Genomic DNA, 23,345 nt, shown 5'->3' with positions numbered 1-23,345 from the left:
ACATGATATACTGTTAAAATTGGACATTCAATTGAATGTCTTCTGATTTTGTGGTTCTCCTGTTTTTGCAATTTTGCTGTGGAGTGCAGGTCCATAAAGTCTTCTTTTCCTTTTTTTCTAGCAGTAAAGTTATTACAAATTCAACTGTAAGAGTTTGCCAAAAGGCTAGGTAAACATGACATTTACTTATCTTTTTTATTGCAACAGCATAAATGGTTATAAAGATAATCATAACTTGATATTATATATACTTCACTGAACAATTGTTTGCATTTTTATTTCTGTGTATATATTAAATGAAATAGTCAATCTCTTGTTCCAAAAGAGATTGGCACAAGAGAAAGGCACAAGAAGTCTGGCCCGTGAGAGGTTGTATGTTCTTGTTCTGTTATTTGCTATAGTTTTTGTTATCATACATAATACAAATTAATTTAACATAGTAGCTTACTAAGCGGCTTTCTGTGAATAATTGTCTATAAATTAATTTCAAATAGTAAAGTACTTCATAAATCTAGTTAGAATAGTTTCATATTTGGTTGGAATTTGACAAAAATAAATATTTAGAGAGTTTTTTGACTAGGATCAATGCTGTGAATGAGCATGGTCCCGGTGGGGTTCTTCAAGACTGTCAGGGAAATAGAAATCCTGGTTATAGCAGAGATTGTATTCCTACTATGATGTGGTGGACCTATACTGTAATATACTGGGACCACCAATCATCCTGAGAACCAGGGCACTAAAGAGCCATGTGCATTTCTACTCCATTCGTTCTTATGGGAGCGAAAAAGACCAAAGCCCAGCTGAGCACAAATGCTCCGCTATCTCTGGCAGTTCCATTAAGAGTTAATGGAGCAGCAGTTTTGCAGTGCCTAGTTTTTCAGATGAGAGGAGGTCCCACTGGTCAGACCTCTATCGATCTGGAAGTTATCCCTTATCCCATGGATAACATATAACGTCAAAAGTTGAAAATGTCCTTTTAAGGGCTTATTCACATGAGCGTACAACATGGCAAAGTGCTAGCTGATGTTTTATTTAAATGTACAGTCTCCAAGTTTTTTGAATGCCTAAACTTGTTTGAGAGTGGTGTAAGAATGGGATGCTAAAATAACATTGCAATTTTTAATATCTACTGTACCTTAGTAAATATTAAAATTATTTAAATATTATGGTAGTGTAAGCTACTTTACAATTCATTTACCTGCTTTGGTTGTTGGTATTGGAAGGTGGTGCCACTAGGACTGCCCACTGAAAACACAGGTTAGGGCTCATTCAGATATCAGCTTTTCTCATAGGAATGCTATTCGTTTTTTACATGGATGGCTCTCGTATCCATAATAGTGAATGGAGCTGTTCACATATCCATGGTTTTTCATCGATCGAGCAGTCTGCGCAAAATCACGAAAACACGTCCAATATTGATCCAAGTCTCAGATTAAAATCGGCAATACAAGTTTATGGGTCCGTAAACAATTTGGACAGACAAGTGTTGTCCAATATTTACGCTCTGCTAGATAGAAAAAAGAGCCAAATTTTTAGTTGTTTCCAAGTATGAGAAAAGTTGATGACTCTCAGACCAAATTCTGATCAAATTATTTTGCCCAAATAAAGTATTCAAATACAAAAGACATAAAATTATACCACTTTATTAATAATTATAAAAACATGATTCCACAGAAGGATTATAATATGAAATATACATACATACAGGAAACAGTTGATGTCACAATAATAATTTATTATTAAAAAATTATTAGCATACAATGCAATAAAAAAATAGAATATATGTCAATAAATGTGTAGACGGGGAAAAGGAATGGCAGACTGAGTTGTAAAAAATAATATGAAGATATAAAAAATGAGATGAATGTGGAGTAATGCACCAGCTAAATTAATGACTATATCCAATTAGACACCACAAGGTTTATACAAAAGTGAAAAAATATAGAGTAGTGATACAAATGTATACAAAAGTGATAATGTGCACATCAAAATATAAATGAATCAATCAAAAATATATGTGAATCATAAATAAAGAATAAAGATTGATATCCAAATGAAATAGTCAATCTGGCTTCCGGTCACACCATTCCACTGAAACTGCCCTAACTAAAGTCACCAATGACCTCTTAACCGCCAAGAGCAAGCGACACTACTCTGTCCTCCTCCTCCTCGACCTGTCGGCTGCCTTTGACACAGTGGACCATTCCCTATTATTACAAACCCTCTCATCCCTTGGCATCACAGACTTGGCCCTATCCTGGATCTCATCATACCCAACAGACCGGACATTCAGCGTCTCCCACTCACACACCACCTCCTCACCTCGTTCTCTATCTGTCGGAGTCCCACAAGGTTCAGTCCTTGGGCCCCTGCTCTTCTCCATTTACACCTTTGGCCTGGGACAGCTCATAGAATCTCACGGCTTTCAGTATCACCTCTATGCTGATGGCACACATATCTACATCTCTGGACCAGATATCACCTCCCTACTAACCAGAATCCCTCAATGTCTGTCCACTATTTCATCCTTCTTCTCCGCTAGATTTCTGAAACTTAACATGGACAAAACAGAATTCATCATCTTTCCCCCATCTCACGCGACCCCCCCAACGAACCTATCCATCACAGTAAATGGCTGCCCACTCTCCCCAGTCCCACAAGCCCGCTGTCTCTGGGTAATCCTTGACGCTGATCTCTCCTTCAAACCACATATCCAAGCCCTTTCCACTTCCTGCCGATTTGAACTCAAAAATATTTCACGAATCCGTTCATTCCTCAACCATGAATCTGCAAAAACCCTAGTCCATGCCCTCATCATCTCTCGCCTTGACTACTGCAACCTCCTGCTCTGTGGCCTCCCCTCTAACACTCTCGCACCCCACCAATTTATTCTAAACGCTGCTGCCCGACTAATCCACCTGTCCCCCCGCTATTCCCCGGCCTCTCCCCTCTGTCAATCCCTTCACTGGCTCCCCATTGCCCAGAGACTCCACTACAAAACCCTAACCATGACGTACAAAGCCATCCACAACCTGTCTCCTCCATACATCTGTGACCTCGTCTCCCGTCACACAACCTCCGATCCTCACAAGATCTCCTACTCTACTCCCCTCTTATCTCCTCTTCCCACAATCGTATACAAGATTTCTCTCGCGTATCACCCCTACTCTGGAACCCTCTACCACAACACATCAGACTCTCACCTACCATCGATAACCTTCAAAAAGAACCTGAAGACCCACCTCTTCCGACAAGCCTACAACATGCAGTAACCACCGACCGACCAAACCGCTGCATGACCAGCTCTACCCTCGCCTACTGTATTCTCACCCATCCCTTGTAGATTGTGAGCCTTCGCGGGCAGGGTCCTCACTCCTCCTGTACCAGTTATGACTTGTATTGTTTAAGATTATTGTACTTGTTTTTATTATGTATACCCCTCCTCACATGTAAAGCGCCATGGAATAAATGGCGCTATAACAATAAATAATAATAATAATAGTGGGCCATAAAAGAAAAAATAAAGAAATTCAAGTGAATAATCTATGCGCCACAGTAAATAAATCAAAAATATAAAATTAATGACATATTTTTATAATGTACAGTTCTGACCAAAATAAATGAACCAATGAATAAAGCCATATATCAAATATAAATTAATAAGGAAGTATAATAACTATTATGCGAATCAGTGATACTGTGATTAAACCAGCCAAAGTGCCAAAAGTGAAATTAATACCAATATTTAGTACCAATGCCAAGAGTGTGCAAAGCAGTCATCAAAGCAAAAGGAGGCTACTTTGAAGAACCTAGAATATAAGACATATTTTCAGTTGTTTCACACTTTTGTGTTAAGTATATAATTCCACATGTGTTAATTCATAGTTTTGATGCCTTCAGTGTGAACGTACAATTTTCATAGTCATGAACATACAGGAAAATCTTTAAATGAGGTGTGTCCAAACTTTTGGTCTGTATTGTATATATATTTATAATTATAAATATTGTTTCCCCATAATATGTTTATTATAATTACCTGGGAGGCAAACTTTTTAAACATTTGCTCAGATTAGGGCAGGGGAGAATTAGCTTTGCTTTCATAATATACTAGAAAAATATTTAGAATTGAGAGTCCTCAGTGGTTGATACCTTTTAATGGCTAAACGAAAAGATGGTAACAAAAATTAAAATTTGTCAACCACTGAGGACTCTCAATTCTAAATATTTTTCTATCTACTAGCTAACACGGTACCAAGATATATATATTTCCTGTATAATATAACTAGACATAGAAACATAAATTTGTTGAATTTGTGATATTTTTTTTTAATCTAGAAACTGCATGGATGGTCTCCACTGCAGACATAGGACATTATAATGAGATTATGCAGAATTACTCAGTTCATCAAAACATAGTAGAACAGCAATAGCCAAGTATGGAGGACATGTTGGACCCCATTAAATCACCCCTCGGCTGCGACAAAAAAATATATCCAGTATATATTGAAAATATAGAAATAACAAAACAGGCAGGACTCTAAATATGGTAATGCTAAAATGGGGGTTCTTTATTGACCCTATATACATTTCCAAATTGTACAATAGTTTTACTAAAGAACATAAAAACGTACTAGCAGATGGCTCCATCCTACAATATATCTGATTGACCAATATTTTAAATAAACTCTGGTTCTTGACTACATCACAAACAAATAAATGAAAGCACACAAAAGCAATGATCTAAAGTCAATCGGAGGAGAGTTTAGCTCCAGCTTTAAGTATTGCTCTCATGTGGAAGTTTGTTGGCGTTAGCATCTTGCAAGAATACATTTGCCTCCTGCTGTCCTTGCTTGGCCATCTGCCATTAGGTTTATATTAATCAAAACAATTACATTTTAATCACAGTCATGGGTATCATGAGTAGCTTAGGTACAATTTCTAACAAGGAGCAATTTCTGGATGCTAATTTTTGGAAATGCCAGCTAATCAAATTTGCAAACTATTGCTCGGTAAGTGCCCAAATTTGTGGTGGCAACCTGGCTATACACAAGTAGCAAATTGACAGTGGTTTGCTTTATACTTTACCCATATATTGACATTATCACTACGATTTTGCGACAAGTAACACTACATAGGTGGGGTACAACAATGTTCTATTGGTTGATCCAATTAATTGATCAAATGAATAATATAACGAATAGTATTACCAAATTTGTTACTTACATGTTGGAAATGTTTGTGAATAACAGATGCATCTTAACTGCTTTCCCAACTTACCCAAGCTCAACTTTAGCGCAATTAAAAAAAATTAGATAGAAAAGCAGCACAAGTCTAGATGTATTTTTGAACTTGGTATAAAGGGGTTATTTTTTATAAAATAACAGCTATACTCACCTCTGATGCAGTTTCTGTTCCAGCGATGTCAGCACTGGCTGTCCCAGAGCTCATGTTACATTGTTTTGTCGCACAGTCTCTGCACCCGCTCTCCACTGCACAGAAAAATCAGACATCCAAAGAAAGTTTGAGCTGCGGCTGGTGGTGAGAGTGAAGCGGCTGCTGATTGGCTGCAGGGATCGCATGACACAATAATGTTACACAAGCCCTGGGAGAGCTAATGCTGGCACTGCTGGAATGGCATTGGCACCAAAGGGAAATAGGGCTTCTCTTATTTTAGAATTGAGGACCATAGTGATTGCGAAAGGGGTTGTCTTAGTAGTGAACAACCTTTTTAAACAATATTTTGTTTCTCATCTAAAACAGCTCTCAAGATGATGAAAATCATAGTGATTGGGCTTTTATATAATTTTCTCCTACAAGCATCTTGTGAACCCATGGTGAAGATGCAGCTTTGCAATGATATGTTTATGAAAGGTAAATGTTACCAGTGTCCTTATATGTATGTATATAATGTTACTTGTGTCACTTATACCAAATAAGGATATACTCCAATATCTGTAAAACACACATCTATACCTGAATGTAAAACTTCACTAAACATTAGATACTTGCCCGTCTTCTTTAAGACCTCTTTAAAAGGATACCTCTTAAATGTACTTGTAATAAAGGCATACAATTGTAAGAGAGTGTGTGAATTGGAGTGGATTTCTTGGGAATCACATATGTAACCCAGGCAATGATCCGATAAGTGAATTCACGCCTAAATTGCAATAATAAATGTATATGTGTGTGCTAGCGTAATATGTACAATTAAATATATATATGGAGTGGCTTGCGAAAGAATTCACTCCCTTCACATTTTTTGTGTTTTGCTACCTCACAATCTGGAAATTCACTGTTTTTTATGGTTTGCATCAGTTAATGTAAAGAACAGGCCTACGACTGTGAACATTTGGTTTTCTTTTTTGTGAAGCAAACAACAAATAGGACACAATAACTGAAAACTACGGTGTGCATAACTTCTCATCCCTCAAAACTCAGTACTTTGTAGAGCCTCCTTTTGTGGAAGTTGTAGCTACAAATCACTTTGGATAAGTCTTGATGACCTTTCCACATCTTGCCACTGGGATTTTTGCCAATTCCTTAACACAAAACTGCTTCAGTTCCTTCAAGTTCGATGGTTTCCTCTGGTGAACAGCAATCTTTAAGTCTGTCCAGAGATTCTCATTTGGATTGAGGTCTGGGCTTTGACTAGGCTACTCCAAAACATTTTACACATTTCCCCTTACACATCTGTGTTGCTTTAGCTGTATGCTTTGGGTCATTGTCTTGCTGGAAGGTGTCCAAGTCTCAAATCTCAGACAGATTGAAACAGGTTTTGCTCATAAATATTTTTGTATTTCGCACCATCAATCTTCCCCTCAACTTGGACCATTTTCACTGTCTCTGCTGATGAAAAACATCCCCAATGATGCTGCCACCACCATGTTTCACTGTAGGGATAGTCTTCTTGGGGTGATGAGCTATGTTTGGTTTGGTGCCAGATATAGTGTTTGCCTTGGTCACCAAAGAGTTCAATTCTGGTCTGACCACAGCAGCTTCGTCCATACATTTAAGGAGTCTCCCACATGCCTTTTAGCAAACTCAAAACGAGCCTTACAATTTGTGTGTGTTAGTAAAGGCGTTTTTTCTGCATATTCTTCCACAAATGCCACCTGTTGTGAATTCTGTTGTCGAACTCCCTCCTGTGGTCGTGAATGGTACTTTGTCGAGTTCTGTCTATGGACTCCCTCTGGTGGCTGTGAGTGGAGCTGCTGCTTCTGAGGTTCCTTACACAGGTGACGTGGTTTATCCTTTGGTTGGCTGCTCTATTTAACTCCACTCAGATCGTTACTCCATGCCAGCTGTCAATGTTCCTGCATTGGTTCAGTTCGCTCTTGGATCTTTCTGGTGACCTGTCTGCTCCTGCAGAAGCTAAGTCCCTGATAGTGTTTATTTGTTCATTATTTCCTTGTCCAGCTGGATATCATGATTTTGCCGTGCTAGCTGGAAGCTCTGGGATGCAGAGTGGCATCTCCGCACCGTTAGTCGGTGCGGAGGTCTTTTTGCACACTCTGCGTGGTCTTTTGTAGTTTTTCTGTGCTGACCGCAAAGTTACCTTTCCTATCCTCTGTCTGTTTAGTGGGTCTGGCCTCCCTTTGCTAAAGTCTGTTTTGTTTCTGTGTTTGTGACTTCGTCTTAACTCGCAGTCAATATGTGTGGGGGCTTCCTTTACCTTTGGGGAGTTTCTCTGAGGCAAGATAGGCTTTATTTTCTTTCTCTAGGGCTAGCTAGCTCTTGGGCTGTGAAGAGGCGTCTGGGGAGAGTCAGGAACACTCCACGGCTGTTTCTAGTGTGTGTGATAGGATTGGGGGTTGCGGTCAGCAGAGCTCCCACATCCCAGAGCTTGTCCTGTGTCAGTTAAACTATCAGGTCATGCCTGGTGCTCCTAACCACCAGGTCCATAACAGTACAGCTGGCCCAAAGTATTAATGCATCTCAATAGAGGGATAAGAGAAGTTCTGAGACCATTTTTTTTTCTTTGCACTGTGTTTTGTCTTTCTTTTCCCCTAAACCTTTGGGTGGTTCAGGACACAGGTGTAGATATGGACATTCAAGGTCTGTCCTCTTGTGTGGATCATCTCACTGCAAGGGTACAAAACATTCAAGATTTTGTGGTTCAGAATCCGATGTTAGAGCCTAGAATTCCTATTCCTGATTTGTTTTCTGGGGATAGATCTAGGTTCATGAATTTCAAAAACAATTGTAAACTGTTTCTAGCTTTGAAACCCCACTCCTCTGGTGACCTGTTGTGAATTCTGTGGCTGAATTCACTCCTGTGGTCACAAGTGGTACTGCAGCTTCTGAGCTTCCTCCCTCAGGTGTTCTGGTGAGCTCGTTAGCTGCTTCGTTACTTAACTCCGCCTGATGCTGCTATCCTTGCTCCTTGTCAATGTTCCAGTGTTGGATCTGAGCTTCTCCTGATTTTTCCTGTAACCTGCTGCTCTGTATAGCTAAGTGCTTTTTTGCTATTTTGTTGCTTTTTTCTGTCCAGCTTGTCTTTTGGTTTTGCTGGAAGCTCTGAGACGCAAAGGGTGTACCGCCGTGCCGTTAGTTCGGCACGGTGGGTCTTTTTGCCCCCTTTGCGTGGTTTTTGCTTTAGGGTTTTTTGTAGACTGCAAAGTTCGCTTTACTGTCCTCGCTCTGTCTAAGAATATCGGGCCCCACTTTGCTGAATCTATTTCATCCCTACGTTTTGCCTTTTCATCTTACTCACAGTCATTATATGTGGGGGGCTGCCTTTTCCTTTGGGGTATTTCTCTGGGGCAAGTCAGGCCTATTTTTCTATCTTCAGGCTAGCTAGTTTCTTAGGCTGTGCCGAGTTGCATAGGTAGTTGTTAGGCGCAATCCACAGCCGCCTTCAGTTGTGTTTAGGATAGGATCAGGTGTGCAGTCTGCAGAGTTTCCACGTCTCAGAGCTCGTTCTTTTGTTTTTGGGTATTTGTCAGATCACTGTGTGCGCTCTGATCGCTAGGCACATTGTGTCTCTGGATTGCCTTCATAACACCTTTCATTAGCACACATAACAGTACAAGGAGCCAGACTAATGATTCTCAATAGAGGGAAAGAAAAAGTTCTGACATCATTTTTTTTTCTCTGCTCTGTGTTCACTTTTTTTTTTCCCCTAGACATTTGGGTGATTCTGGACACAGGTGTGGACATGGATATTCAGGGTCTGTGCTCTTCAATGGATAATCTCGTTATAAATGTACAAAAGATTCAAGATACTATTGATCAGAAATCTATGTTAGAACCAAGAATTCCTATTCCTGATTTGTTTTTTGGAGATAGAACTAAGTTTCTAAGTTTCAAAAATAATTGTAAGCTATTTCTGGCCTTGAAACCTCATTCTTCTGGTAATCCTATTCAACAGGTTTTGATTATTATTTCTTTTTTGCGTGGCGACCCTCAAGACTGGGCATTTTCTCTTGCGCCAGGAGACCCTGCATTGAGTAGTGTCGATGCGTTTTTCCTGGCGCTCGGATTACTGTACGATGAGCCTAATTCAGTGGATCAGGCTGAGAAAAATTTGCTGGCTTTGTGCCAGGGTCAGGATGATATAGAAGTATATTGTCAGAAATTTAGGAAATGGTCAGTACTCACTCAGTGGAATGAATCTGCGCTGGCAGCTTTGTTCAGAAAGGGTCTCTCTGAGGCTCTTAAGGATGTCATGGTGGGATTTCCTATGCCTGCTGGTTTGAATGAGTCTTTGTCTTTGGCCATTCAGATCGGTCGACGCTTGCGCGAGCGTAAATCTGTGCACCATTTGGCGGTATTGCCTGAGATTAAAACTGAGCCTATGCAGTGCGATAGGACTATGACCAGAGTTGAACGGCAGGAATACAGACGTCTGAATAGGCTGTGTTTCTACTGTGGTGATTCCACTCATGCTATTTCTGATTGTCCTAAGCGCACTAAGCGGTCCGCTAGGTCTGCCGTCATTGGTACTGTACAGTCCAAATTCCTTCTGTCCATTACCTTGATATGCTCTTTGTCGTCGTTTTCTGTCATGGCGTTTGTGGATTCAGGCGCTGCCCTGAATCTGATGGATTTGGATTATGCTAAACGTTGTGGGTTTTTCTTGGAGCCTTTGCGGTGTCCTATTCCATTGAGAGGAATTGATGCTACACCTTTGGCCAAGAATAAACCTCAGTACTGGGCCCAGCTGACCATGTGCATGGCTCCTGCACATCAGGAAGTTATTCGCTTTCTGGTGTTGCATAATCTGCATGATGTGGTCGTGTTGGGGTTGCCATGGCTGCAAACCCATAATCCAGTATTGGATTGGAATTCCATGTCGGTATCCAGCTGGGGTTGTCAGGGGGTACATGGTGATGTTCCGTTTTTGTCGATTTCGTCATCCACCCCTTCTGAGGTCCCAGAGTTCTTGTCTGATTATCAGGATGTATTTGAAGAGCCCAAGGCCAATGCCCTACCTCCGCATAGGGATTGTGATTGTGCTATCAATTTGTTTCCTGGTAGTAAATTCCCTAAGGGTCGTTTGTTTAATTTATCCGTGCCTGAGCACGCCGCTATGCGCAGTTATGTGAAGGAATCCCTGGAGAAGGGGCATATTCGCCCATCGTCATCACCACTGGGAGCAGGCTTCTTTTTTGTAGCCAAGAAGGATGGTTCGTTGAGACCGTGTATTGATTACCGCCTTCTTAATAAGATCACGGTTAAATTTCAGTATCCCTTGCCATTGTTATCTGACTTGTTTGCTCGGATTAAGGGGGCTAGTTGGTTCACTAAGATAGATCTTCGTGGTGCGTATAATCTGGTGAGAATCAGGCAAGGAGATGAATGGAAAACTGCATTCAATACGCCCGAGGGTCATTTTGAGTATCTAGTGATGCCGTTCGGACTTCCCAATGCTCCATCAGTGTTTCAGTCTTTTATGCATGACATCTTCCGTGAGTATCTGGATAAATTCCTGATTGTGTACTTGGATGACATTTTGATCTTCTCGGATGATTGGGAGTCTCATGTGAAGCAGGTCAGAACGGTTTTTCAGGTCCTGCGTGCTAATTCTTTGTTTGTGAAGGGATCAAAGTGTCTCTTTGGTGTGCAGAAGGTTTCATTTTTGGGGTTCATCTTTTCCCCTTCTACTATCGAGATGGATCCGGTTAAGGTCCAAGCCATCCAGGATTGGACTCAGCTGACATCTCTGAAGAGTCTGCAAAAGTTCCTGGGCTTTGCTAATTTTTATCGTCGCTTCATCTGTAATTTTTCTAGCATTGCCAAACCATTGACCGATTTGACCAAGAAGGGTGCTGATTTGGTTAATTGGTCTTCTGCTGCTGTAGAAGCTTTTCAGGAGTTGAAGCATCGTTTTTGTTCTGCCCCTGTGTTGTGTCAGCCAGATATTTCTCTTCCGTTCCAGGTCGAGGTTGATGCTTCTGAGATTGGAGCAGGGGCGGTTTTGTCACAGAGAGGTTCTGGTTTCTCAGTGATGAGGCCATGCGCTTTCTTTTCCAGGAAGTTTTCGCCCGCTGAGCGTAATTATGATGTGGGCAACCGAGAGTTGCTGGCCATGAAGTGGGCATTCGAGGAGTGGCGTCATTGGCTTGAAGGAGCTAAGCATCGCGTGGTGGTATTGACTGACCATAAGAACTTGACTTATCTCGAGTCTGCCAAATGCTTGAATCCTAGACAGGCCCGTTGGTCGTTATTTTTTGCCCGTTTTGACTTTGTGATTTCGTACCTTCCGGGCTCTAAGAATGTGAAGGCGGATGCTCTGTCTAGGAGTTTTGTGCCCGACTCCCCAGGGTTATCTGAGCCGGCGGGTATTCTCAAGGAAGGTGTCATTGTGTCTGCCATCTCCCCTGATTTGCGGAGGGTGCTGCAAAAATTTCAGGCTAATAAACCTGATCGTTGTCCAGCGGGGAAACTGTTCGTCCCTGATAGGTGGACGAATAAAGTTATCTCTGAGCTTCATTGTTCGGTGTTGGCTGGTCATCCTGGAATCTTTGGTACCAGAGAGTTAGTGGCTAGATCCTTCTGGTGGCCATCTCTGTCACGGGATGTACGTACTTTTGTGCAGTCCTGTGGGATTTGTGCTAGGGCTAAGCCCTGCTGTTCTCGTGCCAGTGGGTTGCTTTTGCCCTTGCCGGTCCCAAAGAGGCCTTGGACACATATTTCGATGGATTTCATTTCTGACCTTCCCGTTTCTCAAAAGATGTCAGTCATTTGGGTGGTCTGTGATCGCTTTTCTAAAATGGTCCATCTGGTGCCCTTGGCTAAATTGCCTTCCCCCTCTGATTTGGTGCCTTTGTTCTTCCAGCATGTGGTTCGTTTGCATGGCATTCCTGAGAATATTGTTTCTGACAGAGGTTCCCAGTTTGTTTCAAGGTTTTGGCGAGCCTTTTGTGGTAGGATGGGCATTGACCTATACTTTTCCTCGGCTTTCCATCCTCAGACTAATGGCCAGACCGAACGAACCAATCAGACCTTGGAAACATATCTGAGATGTTTTGTTTCTGCAGACCAGGATGATTGGGTGTTCTTTTTGCCGTTGGCTGAGTTCGCCCTTAATAATCGGGCCAGCTTGGCTACCTTGGTTTCTCCATTTTTTTGCAATTCTGGGTTCCATCCTCGTTTCTCTTCAGGACAGGTTGAGTCTTCGGACTGTCCTGGTGTGGATTCTGTGGTGGACAGGTTGCAGCAGATCTGGACTCAGGTAGTGGACAATTTGACCTTGTCCCAGGAGAAGGCTCAACTTTTCGCTAATCGCAGACGCTGTGTGGGTCCCCGACTTCGTGTTGGGGATCTGGTTTGGTTATCTTCTCGTCATATTCCTATGAAGGTTTCCTCTCCTAAATTTAAACCTCGTTTTATTGGTCCGTATAGGATTTCTGAGGTTCTCAATCCTGTGTCTTTTCGTCTGACCCTCCCAGACTCCTTTTCCATACATAATGTATTCCATAGGTCGTTGTTGCGGAGATACGTGGCACCTATGGTTCCATCTGTTGAGCCTCCTGCCCCGGTTTTGGTGGAGGGGGAATTGGAGTATATTGTGGAGAAGATTTTGGATTCTCGTGTTTCTAGACGGAAACTCCAGTATCTGGTTAAATGGAAGGGTTATGCTCAGGAAGATAATTCCTGGGTTTTTGCTTCTGATGTCCATGCCCCCGATCTTGTTCATGCCTTTCATGTGGCTCATCCTGGTCGGCCTGGGGGCTCTGGTGAGGGTTCGGTGACCCCTCCTCAAGGGGAGGTACTGTTGTGAATTCTGTGGCTGAATTCACTCCTGTGGTCACAAGTGGTACTGCAGCTTCTGAGCTTCCTCCCTCAGGTGTTCTGGTGAGCTCGTTAGCTGCTTCGTTACTTAACTCCGCCTGATGCTGCTATCCTTGCTCCTTGTCAATGTTCCAGTGTTGGATCTGAGCTTCTCCTGATTTTTCCTGTGACCTGCTGCTCTGTATAGCTAAGTGCTTTTTTGCTATTTTGTTGCTTTTTTCTGTCCAGCTTGTCTTTTGGTTTTGCTGGAAGCTCTGAGACGCAAAGGGTGTACCGCCGTGCCGTTAGTTCGGCACGGTGGGTCTTTTTGCCCCCTTTGCGTGGTTTTTGCTTTAGGGTTTTTTGTAGACTGCAAAGTTCGCTTTACTGTCCTCGCTCTGTCTAAGAATATCGGGCCCCACTTTGCTGAATCTATTTCATCCCTACGTTTTGTCTTTTCATCTTACTCACAGTCATTATATGTGGGGGGCTGCCTTTTCCTTTGGGGTATTTCTCTGGGGCAAGTCAGGCCTATTTTTCTATCTTCAGGCTAGCTAGTTTCTTAGGCTGTGCCGAGTTGCATAGGTAGTTGTTAGGCGCAATCCACAGCCGCCTTCAGTTGTGTTTAGGATAGGATCAGGTGTGCAGTCTGCAGAGTTTCCACGTCTCAGAGCTCGTTCTTTTGTTTTTGGGTATTTGTCAGATCACTGTGTGCGCTCTGATCGCTAGGCACATTGTGTCTCTGGATTGCCTTCATAACACCTTTCATTAGCACACATAACAGTGACCCCGTTCAACAGGTAAAAATCATTATTTCTTTGTTGCGTGGTGACCCTCAAGACTGGGCATTTTCCCTTGCGCCAGGAGATCCTGCATTGCGTGATGTTGATGCGTTTTTTCTGGCGCTTGGATTGCTTTATGATGAACCAAATTCAGTGGATCAGGCAGAGAAAATCTTGCTGGCTTTGTGTCAGGGTCAGGATGAAGCGGAGGTGTACTGTCAGAAGTTTAGAAAGTGGTCTGTGCTTACTCAGTGGAATGAATAGGCCCTGGACGCATATTTCCATGGATTTTATTTCTGATCTCCCTGTTTCTCAAAGGATGTCGGTCATTTGGGTGGTTTGTGATCGCTTCTCTAAGATGGTCCATTTGGTACCCTTGTCTTCCTCCTCTGATTTGGTGCCATTGTTTTTCCAGCATGTGGTTCGTTTGCATGGCACTCCGGAGAACATCGTCTCGGACAGAGGTTCCCAGTTTGTTTCGAGGTTTTGGCGGTCCTTTTGTGCTAAGATGGGCATTGATTTGTCTTTTTCTTCGGCTTTCCATCCTCAGACTAATGGCCAAACCGAACGAACTAATCAGACTTTGGAAACATATCTGAGATGCTTTGTTTCTGCTGAATAGGATGATTGGGTGTCCTTCTTGCCTTTGGCTGAGTTCGCCCTTAATAATCGGGCCAGCTCGGTTACTTTGGTTTCACTGTTTTTCTGTAATTCTGGTTTTCATCCTTGTTTCTCTTCAGGGCAGGTTGAGCCTTCGGACTGTCCTGGTGTGGATACTGTGGTGGACAGGTTGCAGCAGATTTGGACTCATGTGGTGGACAATTTGACATTGTCCCAGGAGAAGGCTCAACGTTTCGCTAACCGCCAGCGCTGTGTTGGTCCCAGACTTCGTGTTGGGGATTTGGTTTGGTTGTCATCTCGTCATGTTCCTATGAAGGTTTCCTCTCCTAAGTTTAAGCCTCGTTTCATTGGGCCATATAAGATTTCTGAAGTTCTTAATCCTGTGTCATTTCGTTTGGACCTTCCAGCTTCTTTTGCCATCCATAATGTGTTCCATAGGTCGTTGTTGCGGAGATATGTGGCGCCTATGGTTCCCTCCGTTGATCCTCCTGCCCCGGTATTGGTCGAGGAGTTGGAGTATGTGGTGGAGAAGATTTTGGATTCTCGTGTTTCGAGACGGAAACTCCAGTACCTGGTCAAGTGGAAGGGTTATGGTCAGGAAGATAATTCCTGGGTTTTTGCCCCTGATGTTAATGCTGCCGATCTAGTTCGTGCCTTTCATTTGGCTAATCCTGATCGGCCTGGGAGCTCTGGTGAGGGTTCGGTGACCCCTCCTCAAGGGGGGGGGGGTACTGTTGTGAATTCTGTTGTCGAACTCCCTCCTGTGGTCGTGAATGGTACTTCGGCGAGTGCTGTCTATGGACTCCCTCTGGTGGCTGTGAGTGGAGCTGCTGCTTCTGAGGTTCCTTACACAGGTGACGTGGTTTATCCTTTGGTTGGCTGCTCTATTTAACTCCACTCAGATCGTTACTCCATGCCAGCTGTCAATGTTCCTGCATTGGTTCAGTTCGCTTTTGGATCTTTCTGGTGACCTGCCTGCTCCTGCAGAAGCTAAGTCCCTGATAGTGTTTATTTGTTCATTGTTTCCTTGTCCAGCTGGATATCATGATTTTGCCGTGCTAGCTGGAAGCTCTGGGATGCAGAGTGGCATCTCCGCACCGTTAGTCAGTGCGGAGGTCTTTTTGCACACTCTGCGTGGTCTTTTGTAGTTTTTCTGTGCTGACCGCAAAGTTACCTTTCCTATCCTCTGTCTGTTTAGTGGGTCTGGCCTCCCTTTGCTAAAGTCTGTTTCGTTTCTGTGTTTGTGACTTCGTCTTAACTCGCAGTCAATATGTGTGGGGGCTTCCTTTACCTTTGGGGAGTTTCTCTGAAGCAAGATAGGCTTTATTTTCTTTCTCTAGGGCTAGCTAGCTCTTGGGCTGTGAAGAGGCGTCTGGGGAGAGTCAGGAACGCTCCACGGCTGTTTCTAGTGTGTGTGATAGGATTGGGGGTTGCGGTCAGCAGAGCTCCCACATCCCAGAGCTTGTCCTGTGTCAGTTAAACTATCAGGTCGTGCCTGGTGCTCCTAACCACCAGGTCCATAACAGCCACCTCTATGGAATGTACGGTTTATTGTGGTCATATGGACAGATACTCCAGTCTCTGCTTGGGAACTCTGCAGCTCCTTCACGCTTACATTTGGTCTCTGTGCTGCCTCTCTGATTAATGCCCTTCTAGCCCGGACAGAGAGTTTTGGAGTCAGCCCTCTCTTGGCAGGTTTGTTGCTGTCCATGTTCTTTTCCATTTGATGATAATGGATTTTATTGATGGATTTGTATGGTAATTTAATTAACCCCTTTCTGACATCAGACGTACTATTCCGTCGAGGTGGGGTGGGCCCCTATGACCACCGACGGGATAGTACGTCATATGTGATCGGAGCGCCGTCGATCGCGGCCGGGTGTCAGCTGCTTATCACAGCTGAAATCCGGCACTATGTGCCAGGAGCGGTCACGGACCGCCCCCGGCACATTAACCCCCGGCACACCGCGATCAAAGATGATCGCGATGTGCCGGCGGTACAGGGAAGCTTCCCTGAGCCCCCCGCAGCAACGCGATGTGATCGCGTTGCTCCAAGGGTCTTACCTCCCTCCCTGCCTGCTCCAGCCCCGGATCCAAGATGGCCGTGGATCCGGGTCCTGCAGGGAAGGGGGTGGCTTCACAGTGCCTGCTCAGCGCAGGCACTGTGAAGCCTGCAGCGCTGCAAGTCAGATCACTGATCTGACAGAGTGCTATTCAAACTGTCAGATCATTGATCTGTGATGTCCCCCCCGGGACAAAATAAAAAAGTTAAAAAAATGTTTTCCAAATGTGTAAAAAAAAAAAAAAAAAAAAAAAAATATTCCTAAATAATGAAAAAAAAATATTATTCCCATAAATAAATTTCTTCATCTAAATAAAAAAAAAACAATAAAAGTACATATATTTAGTACTAAGAAAAATAATATAATACACTGGCGCTCGGAGAGTGGAGAGTAAGGGAGAAAGGATAGCTGCTGGTGATAAAAACAGGGTCTGTGTATCACCCTGTGGTTGAGTAACAAAAGCAAAAAAACAGTAATAAATCACCTGCGCTGGTGTGGGTGCTTATACTTGCCCTAGGAGCTGTGCATAAGAATAATATCTGGCAAGTAAGGGGCTGGCAACAATGAGAATAGTGCACTTACTATATGCTGAGAGGATGATGGGAACGTGAATCTTCCTAAAGCTGAGTGCCTGGTTCCGTGCTGCTGGATCGTGAGATGAGGATAGCGCTTGAGTCCATGCGAGCTTGGGCAGCAGGGTCCACACAAGCCCGGACAGCAGGGTGGACGCTGGAGCTAGGAGAAAACCGCCGACTTCTAGCGTGCCCCGGCCGGAAGCAACGCCGAAGCAACGCCGAAGCGGTGGCGGCGTGTGTAGGGGGCGTGGCGAGTAGTGTGACGTCACAGCTAATGGGCGGGCGCGTGTGAGGATTAATCATTGTTACATATATTTAGTATCGCCGCGTCCATAACGACCCGACCTATAAAACTGGCCCACTAGTTAACCCCTTCAGTAAACACCGTAAGAAAAAAAAAAAAAACGAGGCAAAAAACAACGCTTTATTATTATACCACCGAACTAAAAGTGGAATAACACGCGATCAAAAAAACAGATATAAATAACCATGGTACCGCTGAAAGCGTCATCTTGTCCCGTAAAAAACGAGCCGCCACACAGCATCATCAGCAAAAAAACAAAAAAGTTATAGTCTTGAGAATAAAGCGATGCAAAAATAATTATTTTTTCTGTAAAATAGTTTTTATCGTATAAAAGCGCCAAAACATAAAAAAATTATATAAATGAGGTGTCGCTGTAATCGTACTGACCCGAAGAATAAAACTGCTTTATCAATTTTACCAAACGCGGAATGGTATAAACGCCTCCTCCAAAAGAAATTCATGAATAGCTGGTTTTTGGTCATTCTTCCTCACAAAAATCGGAATAAAAAGCGATCAAAAAATGTCACATGCCCGAAAATGTTACCAATAAAAACGTCAACTCGTCCCGCAAAAAACAAGACCCCACATGACTCTGTGGACCAAAATATGGAAAAATTATAGCTCTCAAAATGTGGTAACGCAAAAAATATTTTTTGCAATAAAAAGCGTCTTTCAGTGTGTGACCGCTGCCAATCATAAAAATCCGCTAAAAAACTCGCTATAAAAGTAAATCAAACCCCCCTTCATCACCCCCTTAGTTGGGGAAAAATTCAAAAAATGTATTTATTTCCATTTTCCCATTAGGGCTAGGGTTAGGGCTAGGGTTAGGGCTAGGGTTAGGGCTAGGGTTAGGGTTAGGGCTAGGGTTAGGGCTAGGGTTAGGGCTAGGGTTAGGGCTAGGGCTAGGGTTAGGGTTAGGGCTAGGGTTAGGGTTAGGGCTAGGGTTTGGGCTAAGGTTAGGGTTAGGGCTAGGGTTAGGGCTAGGGTTAGGGCTAGGGTTGGGGCTAAAGTTAAGGTTAGGGTTTAGATTACATTTACAGTTGGGAATAGGGTTGGGATTAGGGTTAGGGGTGTGTCAGGGTTAGAGGTGTGGTTAGGGTTACCATTGGAATTAGGGTTAGGGGTGTGTTTGGATTAGGGTTTCAGTTATAATTGGGGGGTTTCCACTGTTTAGGCACATCAGGAGCTCTCCAAACACAACATGGCGTCCGATATCAATTCCAGCCAATTCTGCGTTGAAAAAGTAAAACAGTGCTCCTTCCCTTCCGAGCTCTCCCGTGTACCCAAACAGGGGTTTACCCCAACATATGGGGTATCAGCGTACTCAGGACAAATAGGACAACAACTTTTGGCGTCCAATTTTTCCTGTTACCCTTGGGAAAATACAAAACTGGGGGCTAAAAAATAAGTTTTGTGGGGAAAAAAAAGATTTTTTATTTTCACGGCTCTGCGTTATGAATTGTAGTGAAACACTTGGGGGTTCAAAGTTCTCACAACACATCTAGATGAGTTCCCTGGGGGGTCTAGTTTCCAATATGGGGTCACTTGTGGGGAGTTTCTACTGTTTAGGTACATTAGGGGCTCTGCAAACGCAATGTGACGCCTGCAGACCATTCCATCTAAGTCTGCATCCCAAATGGCACTCCTTCCCTTCCGAGCCCTCCCATGCGCCAAAACGGTGATTCCCCCACATATGGGGTATCAGCGTACTCAGTACAAATTGGGCAACAAATTTTTGGGTCCAATTTCTCCTGTTACCCTCGGGAAAATACAAAACTGGGGGCTAAAAAATAATTTTTGTGGGAAAAAATTTTTGTTTTATTTTTATGGCTCTGCATTATAAACTTCTGTGAAGCCCTTGGTGGGTCAAAGCGCTCACCACACATCTAGATAAGTTCCTTAGGGGGTCTAGTTTCCAAAATGGTGTCACTTGTGGGGGGTTTCTACTGTTTAGGTACATTAGGGGCTCTGCAAACGCAATGTGACACCTGCAGACCATTCCATCTAAGTCTGCATTCCAAATGGCGCTCCTTCCCTTCCGAGCCCTCCCATGCGCACAAACAGTGGTTCCCCCCCACTTATGAGGTATCAGCGCACTCAGGACAAATTGGACAACAAATTTTGGGGTACAATTTCTCCTGTTACCCTCGGGAAAATACAAAACTGGGGGCTAAAAAATAATTTTTGTGGGAAAAAATTTTTGTTTTATTTTTATGGCTCTGCATTATAAACTTCTGTGAAGCCCTTGGTGGGTCAAAGCGCTCAAAACACATCTAGACAAGTTCCTTTGGGGGTCTACTTTCCAAAATGGTGTCACTTGTGGGGGGTTTCAATGTTTAGGCACATCAGTGGCTCTCTAAACACAACATGGCGTCCCATCTCAATTCCTGTCAATTTTGCATTGAAAAGTCAAACGGCGCTCCTTCCCTTCCGAGCTCTCCCATGCGCCCAAACAGTGGTTTCCCCCCACATATGGGGTATCAGCGTACTCAAGACAAATTGTACAACAAGGTTTGGGGTCCAATTTCTTCTCTTACCCTTGGGAAAATAAAACATTGGGGGCAAAAAGATAATTTTTGTGAAAAAATATGATTTTTTATTTTTACGGTTCTGCATTATAAACTTCTGTGAAGCACTTGGTGGGTCAAAGTGCTCACCACACCTCTAGATAAGTTCCTTAGGGGGTCTACTTTCCAAAATGGTGTCAGTTGTGGGGGGTTTCAATGTTTAGGCACATCAGGGGCTCTCCAAACGCAACATGGTGTCCCATCTCAATTCCAGTCAATTTTGCATTGAAAAGTCAAACGGCGCTCCTTCGCTTCCGAGCTCTGTCATGCGCCCAAACAGTGGTTTACCCCCACATATGGGGTATCGGTGTACTCAGGACAAATTGTACAACAACTTTTGTGGTCCATTTAATCCTGTTACCCTTGGTAAAATAAAACAAATTGGAGCTGAAATAAATTTTTTGTGAAAAAAAGTTAAATGTTCATTTTTATTTAAACATTCCAAAAATGCCTGTGAAGCACCAGAAGGGTTAATAAACTTCTTGAATATGGTTTTGAGCACCTTGAGGGGTGCAGTTTTTAGAATGGTGTCACACTTGGGTATTTTCTTTCATATAGACCCCTCAAAATGACTTCAAATGAGATGTGGTCCCTAAAAAAAAATGGTGTTGTAAAAATGAGAAATTGCTGGTCAACTTTTAACCCTTATAACTCCCTAACAAAAAAAAAATTTGGTTCCAAAATTTGTGCTGATGTAAAGTAGACATGTGGGAAATATTACTTATTAAGTATTTTGTGTGACATATCTCTGTGATTTAATTGCATAAAAATTCAAAGTTGGAAAATTGCGAAATTTTCATAATTTTCACCAAATTTCCGTTCTTTTCACAAATAAATGCAGGTAATATAAAAGAAATGTTACCACTGTCATGAAGTACAATATATCATGAGAGAATAATGTCAGAATCACTGGGATCCGTTGAAGCGCTCCAGAGTTATAACCTCATAAAGGAACAGTGGTCAGAATTGTAAACATTGGCCCGGTCATTAACGTGCAAACCACCCTTGGGGGTAAAGGGGTTAAAGAAATCTGACTGCCAAACATTTTGCATATACTATTTATTGATCACAATATCCAGAGTAATTCTTTGTTAACAATGCGGTACCTTAGCATTTTGTAGCATAACCTCTTGATTTAATTACTGCACCACAATGATGGGCGCTGAAGCCACTAGGGTATTCAAGACATCCTAAGGTATCTTGCTCCATTCCATTTGCAAATCTGCAAACAATTCATCTTTATTACTTTGGGTACATGCCCCAAATCATCACCCTAACTCATCCCAAAGGTGCTGTAAAGGGCTTATATTAGGTAATTGGCTTGACCATTGCAAAAGGGGAACATTGTTCTTTGCTAACCAATTTTTTAACTAAATTGGATGTGTGCTTAGGATCATTGTCTTACTGGAATTCCCAGCTTTTGGTTTTACTATGTGGCAGCATTACATTTTCCAGTATATGCTTGTACATGGTAGCATTCATATTTCCATCAATTCTATGTAGAGAGCCAATGGCAGATACAGAAAAACCCAAACCCATGACATTGCCACCATCATGTTTCATTGTAGGTGTTTGGTACCTTACATCATTGTGTTTCCAATTGGGCAGTATATATAGTGTTTGTCATCACTACCAAACAGATTGAACTTGGTTTAATCCAACCACAATACTTTAGACCAATCTGTCTCTTTCCATTGGCTCTGTTCTTTGGCAAATTCAAGTCAGACCTTCCGGTTCTTTGCAAAGATGAAAAACTTCTTGACTGGAACTCATGCATTCAAGCCTACTGCTCTTAGCCATCGCACCACAGTTTTGGCGACTCACTTTGACCCAATATTCTTCATTTATTTTGTGTGAAATTTGTACAACACTTTTATGGACATCAGATGCTGACTTTTTCTTAATAATGTCATTAACTTTGGAGGAAGTTTTCCGTGGTCGTCCACTTCTAGGTTTGTCAGCTGTTCCATAACCGTCTTATTCTCTCTTTATTATACGTGACACTTGACTCTGAGAGCAGTTGAATTCCATAGCTACTTCTTTTTGGCTTTTGCTTCACTTCACTCTCAGAATAATAAGCTTTCTGACATCTGGTCATAAATTTGTCTTTGTCTTTGCCATGTTCTAACCGAAAAAAAAAGCACACACACAATGTTAGGGTTGGCGGAATGCACCATGTATATATATATAAGTCATAATTTGCATAGTTTGCAACCCGGGGTCCACCGTGCAGGAGAGTAACCTACTGCTAGAATTGGCAGCACTATATGGCGGTATAAGCAAACTCTCTTACTTCACAGAATCGCATAGATAGGAAAACGCTGTGCCCTGTTAACCTCACAGAGGATCACAGCTACCTAACTGAGCAGAGAGCAACCAGTGGTCACGCAGTCAGCAAAGCACACAAAACTCCTCATCGGAGGTGCTGGTATTCTAGGGGATTATTTCAACCAGGCCCTGAATTCAAACACACAAAACTCCTCACCGTAGGTGCTGGTATTCTAGTGGCTTATTTCAGCCAACCCTGACCTCATGCATACATGACCACTAAAGCAGCAAAGCTCATGACATAGGTTGATACTAGCGCATGGCCGTGCGGCCATGCGAACCTTTTATAGCTGCAGCAGACAAGGACCTTCCTAGTGGTCCAATAGGAACCGCAACAGGACCTAAGCATGTGACCCCCGACCTCCAATGGGAGGTTGTCCCGTGGGCATGCTCAGTATGGGAAAAGCCGGACTTAGTCCCAGAAAGACCTGCTTGCTGCTGAACATTGCTGGCTACAAAGGTAGAGCCTGGAAGGACAGTGGTAATCAGTTTTCCAGTATCAGCCTGAGCCAGATGCTGGGACCGACGTCTCCGCTGAGCATGCTCCACTGCGGCTGAAGGAGAATGGGAGACCGCAGCAGACATGGTTTGAGATTCACCCTATGCAGCGGCGGGAACTCGACACCTAATACACAAAAAAAAATAGCCAAAATTCGATTACCCATGACAAAATATGCAAAACATTTGTCCTAGCAAATGTTGAAAACTAACACATACAGGGATAGAATAATGTCAAACACAATTTTCTTCCTCATAGCTAACAACCATTTGCCTCCAGTTTACTAAAATCACCATAAAAATAACATCACAACAACCAGACAGAAGTAATCATACTTAAAAAAAAATGCAAAACTTTTGGCATCACTATATATATATATACATATATATAT

At 42.9% G+C, this 23,345-nt stretch overlaps 1 protein-coding gene across 1 annotated transcript in view; it reads left to right on the top strand.

Moving 5' to 3' along the window:
* Positions 1-280: 280 nt before the first annotated feature.
* The window catches only part of LOC138667606 (uncharacterized), a 116,252-nt gene continuing 93,187 nt past the window's right edge, over positions 281-23,345 (top strand). The window contains exons 1-2 of the mRNA XM_069755744.1: positions 281-369; positions 5,761-5,871. Of these exons, the coding sequence (XP_069611845.1) occupies positions 5,769-5,871 (103 nt within the window). The 5' untranslated portion in view covers positions 281-369; positions 5,761-5,768. The remainder of the gene's footprint in view (positions 370-5,760; positions 5,872-23,345) is intronic.

Source organism: Ranitomeya imitator, chromosome 2, assembly GCF_032444005.1.
Source record: "Ranitomeya imitator isolate aRanImi1 chromosome 2, aRanImi1.pri, whole genome shotgun sequence".
NCBI lineage: Eukaryota > Metazoa > Chordata > Amphibia > Anura > Dendrobatidae > Ranitomeya > Ranitomeya imitator.
The sequence above is the reverse complement of the archived record's forward strand: the minus strand, read 5'-3'. Positions and strand labels throughout refer to the sequence as shown.